Source organism: Sebastes umbrosus, chromosome 8 (genome assembly GCF_015220745.1).
Source record: "Sebastes umbrosus isolate fSebUmb1 chromosome 8, fSebUmb1.pri, whole genome shotgun sequence".
Classification (NCBI taxonomy): Eukaryota; Metazoa; Chordata; class Actinopteri; order Perciformes; family Sebastidae; genus Sebastes; species Sebastes umbrosus.
Window position 1 is genome coordinate 11,052,749 of NC_051276.1, and position 18,801 is coordinate 11,071,549.

The 18,801-nt window shown below is 39.7% G+C and overlaps 1 protein-coding gene across 1 annotated transcript in view; it reads right to left on the reverse strand.

Moving 5' to 3' along the window:
- Window positions 1-18,801, reverse strand: part of ipo11 (importin 11) — a 151,329-nt gene that overhangs the window by 89,956 nt on the left and 42,572 nt on the right. Inside the window, exons 11-15 of the mRNA XM_037777373.1 lie at window positions 18,219-18,371; window positions 17,198-17,241; window positions 13,811-13,901; window positions 11,855-11,902; window positions 7,701-7,806 (exon numbers count right to left, since the gene is read on the reverse strand). Coding sequence (XP_037633301.1) covers window positions 7,701-7,806; window positions 11,855-11,902; window positions 13,811-13,901; window positions 17,198-17,241; window positions 18,219-18,371 — 442 coding nt within the window. The remainder of the gene's footprint in view (window positions 1-7,700; window positions 7,807-11,854; window positions 11,903-13,810; window positions 13,902-17,197; window positions 17,242-18,218; window positions 18,372-18,801) is intronic.

Below are 18,801 nucleotides of genomic sequence, written 5' to 3' on the forward strand. Positions count from 1 at the left end.
TCCCCGAGCATTGTCTCATGGGTTTTCTAGAGGTCTGCGTGGGGCAGGACGGCCTACAGGTTCAACACGGCAGATGATGCTTCTCTTTCAGTTTTTTCTTTTTCCTTTCCTCCCTAGGGCTGCAGGGAGGCATGAACTGTCACGATGTGATGCGTGTTTGCAGTGCACGACTGTATAGCCATTTATTTGCCAAAAAAGCCACACTTTGTGAGACTTTTAAATCATAAAAAATAAATCCTATCTTTGTCACTCTAGAGCTATATTATCATCACGTGTAAGGCTTCTGTCAGCCAGAACAGACTTCATCACAGCTCAACGCAGAGCGAATAGAGAAAATACAATACACCGGTGCTAGTATTGCCTGAATGTTGATGGTGATAAATGAACACAAGAGTATCACAAAATGTCCCAGGAATTGATTCAGAACCAGGATTGATGAGCATCTAAATGATAATCTACCCCAGGGAAACAGCATGGGCACTGACACGGACATATTGCGGGCTGAGAGGCAGCAGAAGATCCTGCAGGTGTGAGAACAGGTGGGTGCAGACCTCCAGTCAAACCCCAGAGACTGTCAGGGAAACAATAGTGGAGCTGCTCTCAGGACAATGGTTTCTCCATAGAAACTTTATTTTTATTTATTTATTTTATTTTAAATGGTACCTCTTGTTGTTAATGTTTAGTATTTCATTGTTCTCTGTGATGTAAATCAAGGTCCAAATAAGCAAGCTGTATTAAACGCTCCCGACAGCCAATGTCCAGAGGGCCGGGGGAAGGCAGGCAGTGCAGCGTGATGTGGGAATACTGTGGTAACAGCAACAAATGTGCAGCAGGCATGGGTGTCGGCCAGAAAATCTGCTTTGAATGAGGCTTCTGGCAGATGCCAATATAATTATTGTCCTTCTGCTTCTCGTGAGATATTGCCAAGTTGGGGAAATATTTCAGCAATGTCTCCTCTTTGTTTTAGCTGGCCGTACTATTTTCAGTGTTGCAAAACTATATCAGATCAGGGCAGACTGTCAATACTCTAAGACCTAGATGACAGGGGTTGAATGAAAACATCTACACTTGAATAATCACCGTTCAAGTCTGAAAGCAGGGTTCTGTCTGGTTCAGTCCACACAACAACACAACTTTTTTGTCCTCTACTCACCTTTAGGGAACTTGTGAGCCACATTATAAAACGATAAATTGAAGTCGAGAGTTAATTTCCTATTACCATTGTTTGTTTGTTTTTTTACATAGAAAGAATACAGTATATATATATATATATATATATTTTACAGAGGGATTCTTTCTTTGACATCCCTTATTTACATTATTATATCAGGGATTGTGTGTGTGTGAACACACAGTATATGCTAACCTGTTGGCAGTGGAGAACAGTGATAATGCAACAGAATGGCTCCAGCAAAATGCTTAGATTTCCCAAGACACAACGCAAACAAACCCGCTGGCTGAACTCTCCCAACATGGGCTTCACCCAGCACACTCCAGCATTTGGAAGAAATCTAAAACAGTTCAGCAAACACACACAGCGATATCCATCCTGCAGCCAGCGGGGGGACTATGTAAGGAAACTAAATCAAACAATGATCCAGAAAGACTTTTAATATTTTCTGTTTACTTCTTGTTGTGTTCACGCACTCAGTGACTAGAAAACTAAACCCTGCCTGCACAAACGTAGTGGGCCATTACTTATTATTTGCATACAGTATATGTATATGTTCTCCTTTGAGAATTTTTTTTTTTTAATTTTTTTGGTTTGATGATGGTGTCCCCTCATTTTGCATTCATTTGACAGAATACCATTAGGTACTCGTCTATGTAGATGGAGACCTTATTCTGATACAACCAAATCAAATCTTGTACAGAGCAGTAATGTCAGCATTATATCATAGGCAGAGCAGACATCAGACAGCAGCCTGCTACACAACATAAGAGCCACAGACTTCTTATCTAACTTACAAACATGAACACACTTCTTGCATTCGACCAAACAAACATTCACCTGGGAAAAGGTCAATGCCAACATCCGTTTGCAGGTTAGACAGCTAATTAGCTGTTCAGCTGCAGCACTTTTAAAGCTGCAGTGGGTAGAAATGGAGCAAATATGATTAAAAAAAATGTATCTTTATAAAACGGTCACTCTATCCTGACAGTAGTGCATGAGACAGGTAATCTGAAAAAAAATCATGTGCCTCTGTGTCCTCCGGTGCTCCTTATGGCATCTGCAAGATTTCACAGACCGGTGGAAAACAACCAGTCCGAGCTGATCTAGAGTCTGCCGTCCAGCTCCCGTCTAAGAGAGCCACGAGTCAATTACTTGCAAACGGTCAAACTAGGCAGCGCTGATCAAATATGAATCAATATTTTGTTATGTTAATACCTATTTCTCGCCTCAAATGTTTTCAGAAACATCTTGTAGTGTACTGTTTAGCTGTAAAATGAGAAAGTTTGTGACCAGGCAGCCATTTCAGATCTGTTGAAGAAATACCAAGCACCGCCCACCAACCTGAGCACAGCCAATAGGAACGCTCAATAGGAACACTCTGAAATGACCTGTGATTGGCCAAAATCTCCCGTCATGGGCAAGATTTTTTTAAACCCTGAAAACAGAGACATGAGGAGGTGCAGAAGTCTAGTTTTCTCTCAGAACACTTGAATTACAATATGCTGAAAGGTTATTATGGAATTTTGCCCAATGATGCCAAAAACATTCTGCCTACTGAAGTTTTAACAGCATGTACACATACAAACTGCGGTCCGGTTAAGTCATGGTGTGTCCTTTTCTCCTCGATACCACTAACGTCTCGTCTCTCATTCCCTACGGTGTAACATCGGCACTCTGGCAGCCTGCCAGCAGCTGTCAATCAAACAAAGACACGGATGCGCCCCTCCAGGGAGCTGAGATAAAAAGGAACATTTCCCCAAACTCTTCCTTTTAATAATAAAAACCTATCTACTAACAAAAACTTTAATATAAAATATGTTGACTATATTTTTGACTACAAAAAAAGGATGACTAAATGTGATTTCATTTGGACTTTAAATGTTATCAAACATACAGAAAACTGAACGTACCAGAGCACAAAACACTTGAACAAAATAGAGATAAGCCAGCTGGCACAGGCCATTTCAGATAATCACAAGTCTACAATATAACACTTAATGGTCCCCACAAATCCCTGATAGCAATCCACCTGAACACCTTTGGAGTGAGCTTGAAAGCAGCATCAGTAAAAAAAGAACCTCCATCTATAAACCGTAAGCAGCCGTGCAAAGCACCGACGTCTGCATGGTCAGTTTGATAGCGAGTGACGACGGGTCCCTTGTTGAGTCGCTGCCACAACGTGTGACAGCTCTTTCAATCATGGGCCACCATAGCATGGAACAGGGACCTGTAACTTTCTGGTCACTTAGTGAATAGACCGTATACATAATGTGTAGTCCAGTGCCCCAGCATACCAAATAACCCTGCAAGCGCCTACAGATGATTTGTATGTGTATGGATTGCAGCATATGGAGGGGAAACATGGTATTAAAGTGCTCTGAAAAAGATGCTGGTTTTAGATCAGATTAGATGGGAGGTCATGGTGATGGTGCCTTTTACATATAGATATGTAGACTTGAGTTGTGGTAAGATCAATAACAGTGACACTAAAAGCCCCAGCCATGCTCTTCTACAGTTTCTTCTTCGTATGATTGTGTTCCCTTTCCGGACATTGGTCAAACATGTTAGAATTATTTATGTGATGGCTTCATATATGTGACCAGGAAAGGAGGAAGTCTTGGGACTAATGCACTCCTCTGGGAGTTGAGAATGAGTTCTCGAATTGTGACAGGATGTAAAACATGATGACATGATGACATACTGACGGCGCACACAAGCCTCTGGTTGCTACAGAAGAAAGAAGCTCCTCTCAGTGAGGAGCATCATCACTAACGCTGAATAATATCCATGCTGAATCTATATTCTCATTGCAGAAGCCTCTTCAAAAGACTGTGGGAAAACATCTCAAGCCTGACAGAAACTCAGCCTGATTCAGCACCCCACAACAGAGAAATCAATGGGAGTTGAAGAGTTTATCTACTGTCATTTATATAACTAACCTTGGCTTTACTTAAAGGAAAACAATCCTCTTAGCACAAAGCAAGAGGTTATCATCAAAAGACCTCTCTGTTGTTTTAAAAAAGACATTATTTGACAGTTAATGGATAAGGATGGAGTTATCTTTTAATGAATTTCACTGAGGAGACTAAAACCAAACACTGAATTTATCCTGCAAACATCTTTAACTGTTTAGCAACTATGGAGGATGGAACGTGCCAAAATAAAAAATAAATGAATACATAAATTATATGTTGCAAAAATAATATCAAAAATAAATGTAGCCATTAATTAATTGATGAAATGTAAAAAGGAATGATTTATACAAAAAAGGGATAAAGACAAGAATACAGTAATATAAGGGGTGAAATGCAAAGGGAAAATCTTTCAAAATAAATAAATGCATAAATAAATAAATAAAAAGGGAAAATTAAACAGAAGAATAAATAAATAAGGGAATCAATACAAATATAAATAAATAAAGAAGCAAATTAAAACAGAAATATCAATGTATGTCACATTTTACATTTATTTTGAATATTTCTTTTTGCTTTATTCATTTATCAAGTTTTTTCTTTATTCATTATTTTTTATTTTTGCAGGTTCCGTCCTCCATTAGCAACAGGCTGATATAATTTATGCCTGGAGCCAGACTGTGGCATTTGGTGACATCCTTCTATTGTCATCAAGACAGCAAGTGTATTTAATTTTACAACTCCACAGCTACATTTTTCATTTTTGATCACCTTTGATAGTAGGTATGTATTGGGAAGACATCATGCTCGGGACTGTACTGTGTGTGAAAATGTTGGGGATAGATAAGAAGGAAGGTAAGAGGAGACATAGATGCCTCAAGGAGGAAAGCATCTATCGGTCAGACAGCTTTTACATTAAGAGCTTCCCAGTTTTGGATCATCCTTCCTTTAAATAAACGTTATAGTGACTCTTACCGTTCCTTTGCACATAATTTAAAAAAGCTAAAACTAAAAAAGCAACCAGGTCTGCCATCATACCTAGTCACTGCATGCATGCCTTGTCTGCGCTTGTACGCTTAGCTTTTTGTCTGTGTGTGTCAGATTGCATCCCGTCTGATTTTACCTGTCGTCTGTAATATGCTTTTACGTTGTCATGTTTTAGCTGCCTGTGCCGACTGTATGCTTCACACGGTTGTGCATTATTTGCCTGCTTTCTAAATGCATGATGCTACCTTACTCCTCTAAGCTTTTTATCCTGTTCTGCTGTTGACAGCATGTCTACTCCTGTTCTAATTTTATATCTTGTGTGTTTTATTTGTTATTAAAACAGCCCAATTTAACAACAGTTGAAAATCAGCCAAGGCTAACACTGGCACACTCACAGTGATGTTTGCTCAATGTGCATTGTCCCTGAGAATAAATACATTTAAATAAAATAAAGAAATACTTTCCAATATTGATTTCCATTTGTTAGGTTCTCTATTCTTTCCATCTGTTATTGGGGGAGCAGAGTTAATAAATGTATATGTGTGTGTTTGCATTAGTGTGTTTGTGAGTCCACAAGAAACAGAGAAAGCAACAGAAGTGACATTTGGCTGCATCCCTGGGCTCTTTGCTCATTTGGTTTTATTTCTCGGGATGTTGTATTTATGATCGTGGTGCGAATAAGCCCTCCATTGTGTACCTGGGTCCTTTATTGCTTTGGTCTTTTTCAAGTTCATTTCACCTCCACACTCCCTTTTTGATATTCAAAGTTTGACTTGATTTTATGTATTAGAACAAACTGAGCTCATCAAGACACAGTGAGGAGGGATGTCAGGCCTGACTGACTGTTCAAATACATAAAATCAAGCAAAGGTTTGAATATCAAAAAGGAATATAACAATGTGGAGGTGAACTAAACTTGAAAAACACCAATGCAATAAGGACACAGGTACAAAGTGGAGGGCTTATTTGGCACCTGCACTGTGTGGGAGTAGAGCCACAAGTGACATCAGCCGCTCGCATGCACTCTGACGTCAGCGGCAACCTGAGTGACCGACCTTTTTGAGTGCTACAGGCTTTTTGTTTTGATTGTCTCGGGGTGAAGCAGGGCACTTCTTTGTTCTTCATATCACTGTCACTACCTCCCCTCTGGCCACTCTCCCTCTATGCCATCATTGTTTAAATGCAGTCATCTGTCAGCTCACTGTTTTTTTATTGTCACTGCATCAGACTGTCTTTAGAACCATGATGGGATATGTAAAGTTTGTATTACTGTTTTTCTAGTTTAATCAGCCTGTTATGATGCTGGTGCTGTTGCATACATTTGACTGCTGCTGGAGTGATTGTATGAATACAAGCAGTAGTTGTTAATGTGACCATAACAGACATTGACTCCAAGCATCAGTTGGCTACTTATGAGCCTTTTGGCATGCATTGACTGTGCTGCTGACAGCAATCAATAGCTGGACAGAGGTTAATGGTCAATTAGCTTGAGTAACACTGACAGGAATGTTAACTATGCAATGCATTAGACACAGCTAATGTCTGAAAGGGAGCTCACGTACAGTAAAATAAACAGACATTTAACAAAGAACTGCTTAGCCGGCTCAAGTTTCACTATTATTGCTTCAAGCCTGTAAAACATTAGTAAGGCCAAATGTGATGCACTTGAGAGACATCAACTTCCTAACAGTGATGCATTTAAAAATAATGCTGCATAAAAAGAAGCCAGAGGGAATTATTGAACACCTGTACAGTACAACGCAACTCAATAACCCTGCAATTCAAAACTGCCTTAGGGAAGCCTATCACGTTCAGTTTTTGTTGAGACTCTGTTATTTTTGTTCACATACTACTAACACTATTAAATATAAATACCGTGAGGTGTTATGAAGGCAATCTGATGCAGTCCAACTCCTCTGTGACAGACAGCTTTGCTGCTGCTGTGCTTTTGTGCTACTGCCAGCACTTGACTTTCATAATGGCCATTTCATTTCATTATAAATGTAATATATATCTATTTTAGACAGAAAAAGGTTAAGAAGCATGTTGTTATTTGTAAATAATAATAATCCAAAAGCCGGAACTCTATTAATTTATGGAGCCCTGCAAGTCAATGCATTTTCAACAACACTGTCCTGCAAATATTTCCGAATCAAAGCCTTGTATTATTAACAAATGAAGGGATTCTTTCCCATGGATGTATAAAGAGAATGATGGAGGGCTTTTATTTTGAAAGGGAAACGGGTTGAAGTGTTGAGTTAAAAATAAATATTTGCTTTTGTTCATGTCTGTGACATAGTCTACAGATAGAGACACTGAAACTGTAGTAATGTTGCTGGTTTGATGTCAATATACTGTCAAAAGGTCATTTTCACTTTCACTTTTCACTGTAAGTTTGCTGTGACCTTGAATCTCTAGAAGAGATGCAGCTGACCATCAGGTGTCTGTTTTGTTTCGGCCACCTTGAGCTAGTATCTGTTCCTGAGTAGTAAATGTTTTATAATTCTTTAGTTTGTGTACTTCTTGATACTATAAAATATATAATATCATGACGAACAGAAATTAAACAAAAAAGATGTTGAGATAAATGTGTGGGTTTCAAAAGAAATGCAACATTAACACAATACCTGTGATGGCTGACTTGCAGCTCTCCAAGAAGCTGATTCTTGAACCACTGGTCAAAGTCCACGTTGTCAAACAGCTCATAAGCTGCCAGTCCCACTGCATTGTATACTGCGGACAAAACAACCATAATAAAAGTCAAAAAATTATCATCATTTAGTCACAGTATTCAGAGTAGCACTGAAGATATTAAACTTCTAAAAACAGCAGTAAACAAAAATAATAGCAGTCTAAGTTATGAGAGAATTTAAAAAAAGATATACAGTAGCTCCATTCAAAAAAGATGGCTTATGGTCCTGAAATGGGCCGCAGAACACTAAAACTTGAGTCATCCATGTGATGATCGATGGATGCTTTATTAATCCCACTGGGAAATTTTACTGTTACAACAGCTTTGCAAAAAAAAAAGACAAAAATATTGTGCGAAAAACTATACAATACTGTCATTGGCTGAAAGGAAATTACTACATTTTGTTCCTACAAGACGTTCATGTTTGAGGGTCTAATGTTTTTAATCACGCAATGCATCACTTGTCAGGTTTTATTTCAATGTTTAAAATATGCAAAAAAAAAACTCACAATTACAGAATGCAATTTTTCTGAAATTGTTTTGTGTGATTGTTGGCAGCTGAAAAGCTGATGCTGAGCTGCAATGCTGGATGAACAGCCAAGAGCTCAACACTGCATTGCTGCAATAGCTGGAAGTTGGACTGTATTGTTTCATGCATGGCTGGGAGCTGAACAGCCTTGCTGGCTTTAACTTTGCATGAAAGAACAGTTAAAAGAGAACGAAGAGTTGGAATAATAGTAAAGGGATAAAGGGGGGCAAAGTATAGTGTAAGCCATGGAAGGCGTATATAAGGGAGAGTTATAGTGTAAGGACTTATTTGAGCTTAAGTATACAAAGAAGGAGTTGAGGTGTCATTCAAGTGTCTTAGTTGGAATGACTGTAAATCGTCAAGTATAATCGTATAAGCACTGCACCCTACTCCAGAAACCCTGGTAAGCTCCTGTTACCTTAGGGCTACTTATTTACAGTTCGTCCACCTTTTGTTCCCTCAGTTACGCTACCATGCACATGTATGCGTGCACGTGTTTCTCCTATAATAATGGTTATACATTATGGTATATGTGTGTGAATTTGAAGGGCCATGACTTGCTTTATGTCTATGTGTATCTGTGTGTGTGTGTAATAGTGGCAAAAAATAAAAGATGAGATTAAAAGAAGATGACAGTATGAGAACAATATAATACAGACAGATAAAGAGACAGAAGCCATACAAGTGGAAGAGATGCTTCCTGTTACTATTTATAGTTTATCTTTAAAAGTACTGAATTCTGAGATAGCAAAAAAGAGAGGGAGGAAAGAGCAGAGAAGGACAGATTTAACAGAGAGGAACTGAAACTTTTCCCATTACTTTAATTATCTATGCAAGGCTGACACTGAGCAAGAGTATATTGGGATCTACCGTATCTCTATGCAAGTTTGTGTGATTGTGTGAGAGCGAGAAAGAGAGAGAGAAAAGCAAGGGAGATAAAACACTGTAGGTGTCTATCAGCAGAATGATCCAAAAACAAATGGAGCAGCTAAACGCCTCTCAGACATATTTTCTCTCGTTTATCATGACAAAAAGATGGATGGATGGAAGGACAGGGAGAAAAGATGGATAGTCCACAGGTGCAGAAACGTTGGCCAAACCAAAGCTTTGAGGGGTTACTATTTATAGGTTAGTAAAACTGACAAGAGTAACATGCATTTGTCTTTTGCTTCCCTTCCATCCTTGGAGAGAGTCCTAGAATTGTTGCTACTGACACAGTTTAGCTTCCCTTTAAGGTTAAAAGTATAGTTATTTCCTGGTCTACAGCACGGCTTTATTATTCTGGCTCCCCAAAATGAGATGTTCATAAGTTTTCAATTGTGATTTAGTGGTCCAAAAGGGCCTCTCAGAGGGCTAATGGTGTAATAAAATATACTTACTCTGTTCTAATTTACAACATTTCAGACAAGAGGAAGTTAATTATCCTGTCAGTGCAGCATTAAAATGACAAACGTGGGACTGATACCAGGATTACAAAAATATGTAAACACCTCATAGATGTCTGTGGCGACAGAAATTAAAAGTGCACTGCTACACAAGGGGGGTTTATACTTGGTTGAATGCCAGTTTGCAGCATTTGTCAGCTATAAAAAGAATCCAAGCAGATTTTTTTTATTAGATATGGTTGTCACGTAGCACTGTCTATTACTGTGGGTGGGAATCACCAGAGGCCCCACGATACGGTATTATCATGATACTTAGCGATCTTACTGCGATATGCTGAGTATTGCGATACATATTGTGATTTATTACCTTTTTTTCAACTGCAAATTATGCCATTTGTCAATATCTGTGTTATCTAATAAAATATTCACTCTGTTCATCTCAGAGTTTCTGAGAGGTCAACGGACCATTTGAAAATGTCCGTGCCAGTTTTTCCTTGCCAAAATTGTGCGTAACTTTGGGGCGTTATTTAGCATTCTTCCCGACAAGCTAACACAATATGGTTGGTACCAATCGATTCCTTAGGTTTTCTAGTTTCATATGATAGTATTAAACTAACATGTTCAATCAAACTCTGAGACTGAACCCGCTACAACCTCTTAAAGACAGAATAGCAGCTGTCGGATTTTTAAGAAGACAATAGTTCATATAATAAAAGGTCGATACTTGACGTCCTTGTATTGATAAAATATTGCTACGCAAAATATGTATTACATGTGACAAATGTCTTATAGCACATAGGATGGGTTAATCTGCCTGTCCCAGTCTTCAGCTCATTGAAGCAGTGACTCAGTTAAATGTCGGGTTGGGGGCTCAGAATCCTGGATCCTCTTTTTACAGCAGTGTAATTAAGGTCTTAGTCTATAAGTATGTTAGCGGCACTATTATAATTATTTTCTAATTAAAAAATCAGCACCTGCTGTTATTAAGTGCCCCTTTGGCTCTTGAACCAGCTTTAGCTCTCACAACCACAATTATATGTCACAGCTGCCGCCACAGCACAGCTTCATCATCCAGTGATGTCTGCTGTTTTATCAACACTGTCAGCAGACTACTGAGTTCTCTGTGGGCATCCAGCTTTAACAGAGGCCCTAATAGCAGGCAATCCGAACTGTCTGTGATTTAGTTGTGTATGCCATAGAACCACCTGAGAGGCAGCCCTGACCTGCCACCGAGTTATAAATAAAGGAGGTAAATAAAGGAGGTAGAGAGAGGGTGTAAGAAAGAAAAAAAAGAGGGTGGAAACAAGATGTCAATGGACATGAGAGATTGAGCAGTATATCAAGAATGGATGACATTATAAAAAATGCAACGAAAAAAGTTGAATCTATAGGTACAATTATCATTTTCATGTGGTTATTCAGACTTTCTATCTCAGTCTAAAATGATTGTTATGCATCCTGTAGCTCTCGTTATTCAAATCTCAATTTACCCTGCTCTTCCTTCTCCATCTGCTTGCATTGTTTGGGACAGTGAATTTAACAAATTTAACAACCTTCACATTTTCTGTTGAAGATAAAACATAAATTTTAGCAAAATCAGACTCTCCTTATGAGACCAAATCAGTCATTTAAGGGAACAGTGTGTAACAATTAGGGGGATCTATTGACAGAAATGGAATATAATATTAATAAGTATGTTTTCTTTAGTGTATAATCACCTGATAATAGGATTTGTTGTGTTTTTGTTAGCTTAGAATGAGCCATTTATATCTACATAGGGAGCGGGTCCTCTTCACAGAGTTTACCATGTTGCACCGCCATGTTTCAACAGCAGCCCAGAACGGCTTGGGTTGGAGTCGATAACGTTACTCTTTCCCGTCGCCGCCACTCTCTCGCTCTTGCTTCATCACTCACTTCCACTGGCTCTGCTCCAAATGACCTACGCTACTCTTACTCTTCTCTTACAACAACTGGCTCTAGAGAGGGCCATTCACGTTTTTGCGTCGGCCACCGTAGTTCTACACGCTTGGCACACAGGAGAGGCTTCAGTTGGTTGCAATCTCAACCTCACCGCTAGATACCGCCAGATCCTACACACTGCACCTTTAATATACCTGGCGTGACGGATGACAGCAAATGTTGAACCAGCAAGAGTAGGTGAAGCCTTTGACTCACCTGCATCCTTCATTAGCAACTGAGGGGAGTCTTCCACATTGGTTGGGCCTGCAAACACATATACATTCTCTGGATTAGTTTATTGGTTATTGTAGCATGCATACAGCTAAAAACGTTTTTCAATAACAGCCGACCTGTAGTAATTAATGGAGCCAGTGACCATATCATAACACGGTTGCAACTTGAAGCGGCCTGGACTCCACTATATCATCCTTGTCTCAATCATTTCACTGGTCTGTTCGCTCCCTCTCCATTAGTCCTTGCTGTGTACTCCGTTCTCAAAATCAATAGCTGCCTCCCTTCAACCATAGAATTACACCAATCTGGCGCCTTCCTTGCTCCAGCAGAACCCATTTCCACTCTGCCACTTTGACGCCACTAAATCAGCAACAGAACACGAACTACATGCCAGCGCCGCCAGGGGACCCGTGGCAGTGTGTATATATGACTGACTAGAGAGTCGTGAGTGGTTGTAATGGTGGAGGTTGTTATGGGGGGAAGTTGAAGGTGCTGTCAAGCCTATAGATTGCATGTTACACATACTGTGACTGACTGCTAAAAGCAACATGAACTAAACCTACACGCTTTGCTGTTTTCTGATATTTGAAATATTTATAACTTACTCTGAGGCAAGGTTACATTTCATGTCTGATATGTGAGGCACATTTTGTGTTACAGGAGGCATACTGTAAGTGCAAGGCAAGGCAATTTTATCTGTATAACATTTTTTAAACACAAAGGCAATTCAGAGTTGTTTGCATAGTGTGTATAAATGCATGCAAAAACAATCAAATTAATTAATTAATAAAGTGAGATAAAATACATTGAAAAAGGGATTTTTATGATATCACTGGGGTGGACAAATATTAGAAAGACCACTCAGTATAACACAATAAAATCAAACAGCACCACAAACAGCCTCCAAAATTACCGTTACATTGGGCCTCATGCAAGAACATTTTCGTATTCTTATCTCAACTTTCACTTTTATTTTGTACAGCGGGCTCGTACGAGTGTGCCACGTCAGATTCAGCAAACGCTCCTAACTACAGATAACCGTGTGAAAGACCTGCGCAAACCTGTGTGTAAATGGCCGCGAGCTCATGAGAATTGTAAATTAGTATAATTAACGCCCCAATGATACCTTATAAGTCTACGCATCCTGTCCCATTCATCTGTCTCTGCCAATGTATGAGTACGCTGTCTAATAAGACACGCTCTCTTCCACGGGCCTGACGCGCATCCAAAAGAAGTAAGTCAGTCATAATGCGCCTGGTTACACTTCCTGTTGACCTTATCATCTACAGAGACAAATAAATCTTCAATTGCACAATTTAAGTCGTATTGCAGTTTGAGATGTTCATATTGATAATATAGTTTTATACAATATCAGGATTGGCCAGTTTAAATTAATGATATCGTTAAGCTATTTGAATACATTTAGATTTATATTATAATTCCAACAGGATGATATCAACATAATTATGACGTGTAATATGTAAAGGATTTTCAAACTCAAAATTGCTTCAAAGTAGTTAAATATACAATCACCTAGTGAAAAACTTAGGTTTGGATAACAGCAGACTAATTGCACGACTCCTACGACAGAGGACAGACTCAGAAATTGTGTTCGTGCATTAGAGAAAATTCAAAAATACAATAAAATTAGTGAATGCGACAAAATTAACCTAAAATCACTCGTACAAGCCACTTAAGAAGGAATCTGTTTGTAAGAGTGTTTCTTGCATGAGGCCCATTGAATCCAAACAGAACTTTATGGAAGTAAAATTGAATGCAGAGCTGTATTAGAAAGCAATAGTTTTAGCCGGGTGTACCTAATAAACTGTCAATGAGTACATGTTTTCCTTGCATTGAAGGGATGTTAAAAGGTTTGCTGAAAAGAGAGCAGACTTCGCTTTTGGCATGGAATAATATTTGAATTGACATTTAACTGACCCTGGAGATTCTGAACCATATCCAGCAGCACCGGTATCAGTGTCTGGTTGTAGCTGTGGAAGATATCCAGGAACAACACTTCTGCACATGGCTAAATAGAGGAAGAGAGCAGAAGGGGACAAAAGGGAAGACGGTTAATTGGCAGAATTGATGGTGCTCTGTATGCAGAAGTCATCACAATCGTTCATTTTGTTTTTCTCTCTCAGTTCTCCCCATGCTCAGCAGCCTGCTTTGGTTCGGATGGGCACTCAGTGGTGGCGAGGGAGAAAAATCACATGAACAAGTGATGTCAGTGCATACCCACTGTATACACAAAGAACATTTTATACAAAGAGGCTCATGCACAAACACAGACAAACGAAGGCAAACAATGGCTTGAGCTCCCGGTTCAATGAAAAGTCAATGTGAAATTGTCTGGGGATTTGTGTGTTTGTGTGTGGTCAAATAGAGAAATGGTACTCCACCCACCTTCAGTAGTTTATTGGTTTTAGATGTCACTAAAAAAATCAATATCAAAAAAAGCCAATTCATGAATACATGCTGTGTGCTATACAGCGTATGTGCATGTGTCTACACGTATAACCTTTCCACCCCGATGGCAGGAGGTCAGATGGCACTTCTAAAAGGCCAATCCACCTTTGCAGGATTAAGACAAACACAAACCCTTGTTCTGTTGGGGAAATATAGACAGGTGGTAATATGGCTAGGGGTAGGTCATCTATAATCAGCCATTAGAATTGGTGACCATGGGAGGAATATATGGATAGTGACATTTGATCCATGAACCGTCCTGAGCTCCACAATGTGCTAATATGAAGGTCGAAAGAGGTCGTACACTGTGTGGGAAAAGTTCCTGTTTAAAGGGGAACAACGGACATTTTTAAAACATTGATATTATTCTGGAGGCTACATAACATGCTCATGAACACGCATATTGAGAGGGCGCGCCGGAAAACCACAAGGTTGCAGCGTCATCACGGTAAAACAGCAACTGCCTGTCAGTGGCGATTTGAATGGAGTATAGAAATTCAACAACATATAGATAAACATGCTGTCCCTTTCTGAATCTATTTTATGTTAACGATAAACACTTTTAAGATAGGTGAATTGTGTCACACCTTTCTGACTTCTTTCATTGTCCAGTAGTTATAGATTATGCAAGTGCTGTCCACTGGAATGAATCCATGACAGGATTTGGGCAGCAGCTAGCTTGTAGTTTCCACAGTGAGGAACAATACACCAGTAAAGCATCTTGGACTATTCCCATCCGTGCTATACGTGGTCAACATAAGTCTAGTGCTGTATTTATGGGATTAGCTACAGCTAACGTTATTTTACAATCTAACTAGCTAGCTACCAATATGCAGTGCCTGTTGTCATCATGGACGCTAGTCGCGGGATGACCGTCACAATATGCGCTGAAATCCATGAAAGTCATGGATTGCTCCGCTCCAGTGGACGGCACTCTCACAAACTATAACTACTGGAAAACAAAAGAAGTCAGAAAAGTATGACACAGTTCCCTTATTATTAACATAAAATAGATTCAGAAAGTGACAGCATGTTTATTCATATTGCAAATTCTGTACTCCATTCAAATCGGCACTTACAGGCAGTTACTGTTTACCATGATGACGGTGCCCCCTTGTGATTTCTCGGCGCGCCCTCGCAATATGCGCCAACATGAGCAAGTTGCAGTATTTTTTTTCCATCAACTTATACACTGATCAGCCATAACATTATGACAGCATGGGACACCCTTACCGGTCTGCCACTACGCAGCCCCATACGCAACAAACTGCGATGCAGTGTGTGTTCTGACACCTTCCTATCGGAACCAGCATTAACTTTTTCAGCAATTTGAGCTATAGTAGCTCTTCCGTTGGATTGGACAACACGGGCCAGCCTTCACTCCCCACGTCCATCAATGAGCCTTGGGTCTGACCCTGTCGCTGGTTCACCGGTTTTCTTTCCTTGGACCACTTTTGGTAGGTCCTGACCACTGCAGACCGGGAACATCCCACAAGAGCTGCAGTTTTGGAGATGCTCAGACCCAGTCGTCTAGCCAGCACTAATTGGCCCTTGTCAAAGTCGCTCACATCCTTATGATTGCCCATTTATTCTGCTTCCAACACAAAGTTCAAAATGTTCACTTGCTGTCTGATATATCCCCCCCACTGCCAGGTGCCATTGTAACGAGATAATCAATGTTATTCACTTCACCGGTCAGTGGTCTTAATGTTATGGCTGATCGGTGTATATCCTCCAGAATAATACCAATGTTTTAAAAATGGCCGTTGTTCCCCTTTAAAGAGTTATACATACACAGACTACAATGTGTGTGTGTGTTCATTATTAATTCCAATCATATTATGATTTTTTTTAATTTTTTTTTAAGTAAGTGAGAAAGCAACTAAAACAGAGTACTATTTAAAACTCTTGGGCCACTCCAATTTATAATTAAATCCCTTTTAAAAGGGCAGCTGGAGTTTATCAGCTATTTTTAACAGAAACTCTCCAACACTGACCTAACAACACTGACCTAACAACACTGACCTAACAACACTGACCGAACAACAATTAATTCTAAATTGTAAAGTAATTAGCTAACTAATAAGCTCTCATAGACTGTAATGCAACCATTGTTTCTGCTGCAGTGTGCTTTAAATGAATAAAAACTTTTACAACAACACCTTGAGGATCAATGAATGAATGCTCTGTTGTACTTGTAAAAAAAAACAGCAGAGCAGAAGGTTGTCAACGGAAGTGATGAAAGTAAGTAGATGGGGCTGAACACCGAGAGGGAAGGGGAGAGAAATGAGGGGTAGACATGAATAAGAAAGTATGTCTAGACGAGCCACAGAGACCGGATCGAAAGCCCTGAGGACCACCAACTGTTTTATGATGTTGCAATGTATACAACCTGCTCAGTGCCACCACATAAAATACATTAAATGTTTCAAAATATAGCACACACTAAAATGTATTTCTGAAAAAAGTTATATTACAGCAATTCCATTATATGGAAATCTTCTGCTGTTATGGTTCTTTCAATCAAATTTTTTATGGTTTCAAGGGTGTTTTTATGTCTTGCAAACTTTATTCTTTAATCTTGGCAAACTAGATATTTTTGGTTGAAACGCAGGGGACAGATTAGGTTTCTGTTTAACAACATTCCTCTTCTCACTGTCTGTAGATGCTGCAGTAATTCTTCTTGTGGGAAAGGTTGAGGACTGTGTGTACAACTATCATCACTGGGCACTTACGAAACTCAAAAGTACTTGAAATCATTGAGGACCTCTCTGTCTGAGTTTCTGTCTCCCCCTTCTCAGGTCATCAATCTTAGTGTGTGTGTGTGTGTGTGTGTGTGTATGTGTGTTTACTTACCCGTAGACTGTATTTCCAAGAGTCACCACCTGTTTCTTCAACGGCTAGAATAGAAGAGAAGAGAGGTGTGAGACTTGGTGTCCCATGTGGAGCATAATCAGAAGAGTGGGAGGACTGTCAAGCCAATACTGCTACAGGCCTGAACTATATTCTGAGATGACAAATGGTTATCTATTTGGAAATGCCGGTCTGGAGATTATAGCTGCGGAGCAGAAACACTGCACATCTTGTCTGAGCAAAAGTGCAAATGTATTTTTACACACTTCTTGTGTGTTTTTCTGTCTGACTGAGGAACTGAATCCATATGTCAACAAGCTGAACAACAGCATAGGGCCCTTGTGGTCTCAGCTTTATAAAGTGTTGTGTCTGATTGGTCGGTGTCATTACATCAAGTCTGCGAGGGCACTTAGCTGCAAGGAAAATAAAATCTGTAACATATATCTCAATCTCTGCAATAGCTACAACCAACACAGACATTATTACCCTCTAATCTTGACCATTTCTCCAAAAGGAATCCGTATCAGCACTTTATAAAACATGCAGCTGTGTAGAGTATTGCTACTATAGATAAATCTCAGCTTCTGCACACAAGTTTGTAATGCTTGATCTGCATAATAAAATGTTTCATTGTTTTAAAAATAGCGCAGTGTTGATGGTAGATGGTGGGTGAAAGTTGTATGAAAACTACGGCTGTCAATCGCTTCAAAACAATGACAAATAGTCAACTTTGGCAGCCCTAATGAAAACCATACAAATCCCAATTCAAGAAATCACTATTAAGGCTATTACGTATGTGTTCAGCACCTAACCTTAATGAATGAGTACAGCATCACCACTACACAATAAAGTCTGGCAAAGCCTGTATCCAAAGCGACACTGCTGACTTCATGAATTGTAGAATTAGCTAACCACTTGCTGTTCTGGACTTCCTAACAACACGCCTGTTAACTCTGCAAGTCTGCAGGTCCAGATAAGTCTGCACATTTGGATTCAGCTTGTGTATCTAGGGATGTGCTATTACCAAAGCTCTCCGGGTCCTCTTCCCACATTGCCAGCTCTTCCTCTGTGAGAAGGAAGTAGTGAGAGACGAGCCGGCGTCCAATCTCTGTCAGCGTGGGGTGTGTGAAGAATGCCGTCTTGATCTTGTGAGCCTCCAGACTCTCTGGTTTACTGTCTGAAGGCGGGAGGAGGGAGGGAGAAGAAAGAAAGAATTAAGAAAAGAAATATTTTATTATCCATTAATCTGTATGTGGATGATTAAAGAATATTTATTTTTACAGCCAAAATGCATTTTAGGGGGAAAATTATGTTACAAAGCAAACAAGAACATTTGAATTTACTTCCAGAGGCGAACCGATACCCAACTCGTCAGATCGCTAGTCATTTAAACTTTCAAACCTCTCAAACTTTACCTGTGGCCCCTGACCTCCATGTGCTCCAATACTCTCAGACACACACAGGTCTTCCTGTCTGTCTATCTGACTGACAGCATGGGTCTAATAAATAAGTCAGATGGCTGCTCTGAGCTGAGCTGGGTCAGCCAAGGCTCAACTTTCCCTTTAGCTATGTAGCCCTGCTACTCAAAATACTTTGTTTTCTTGTTT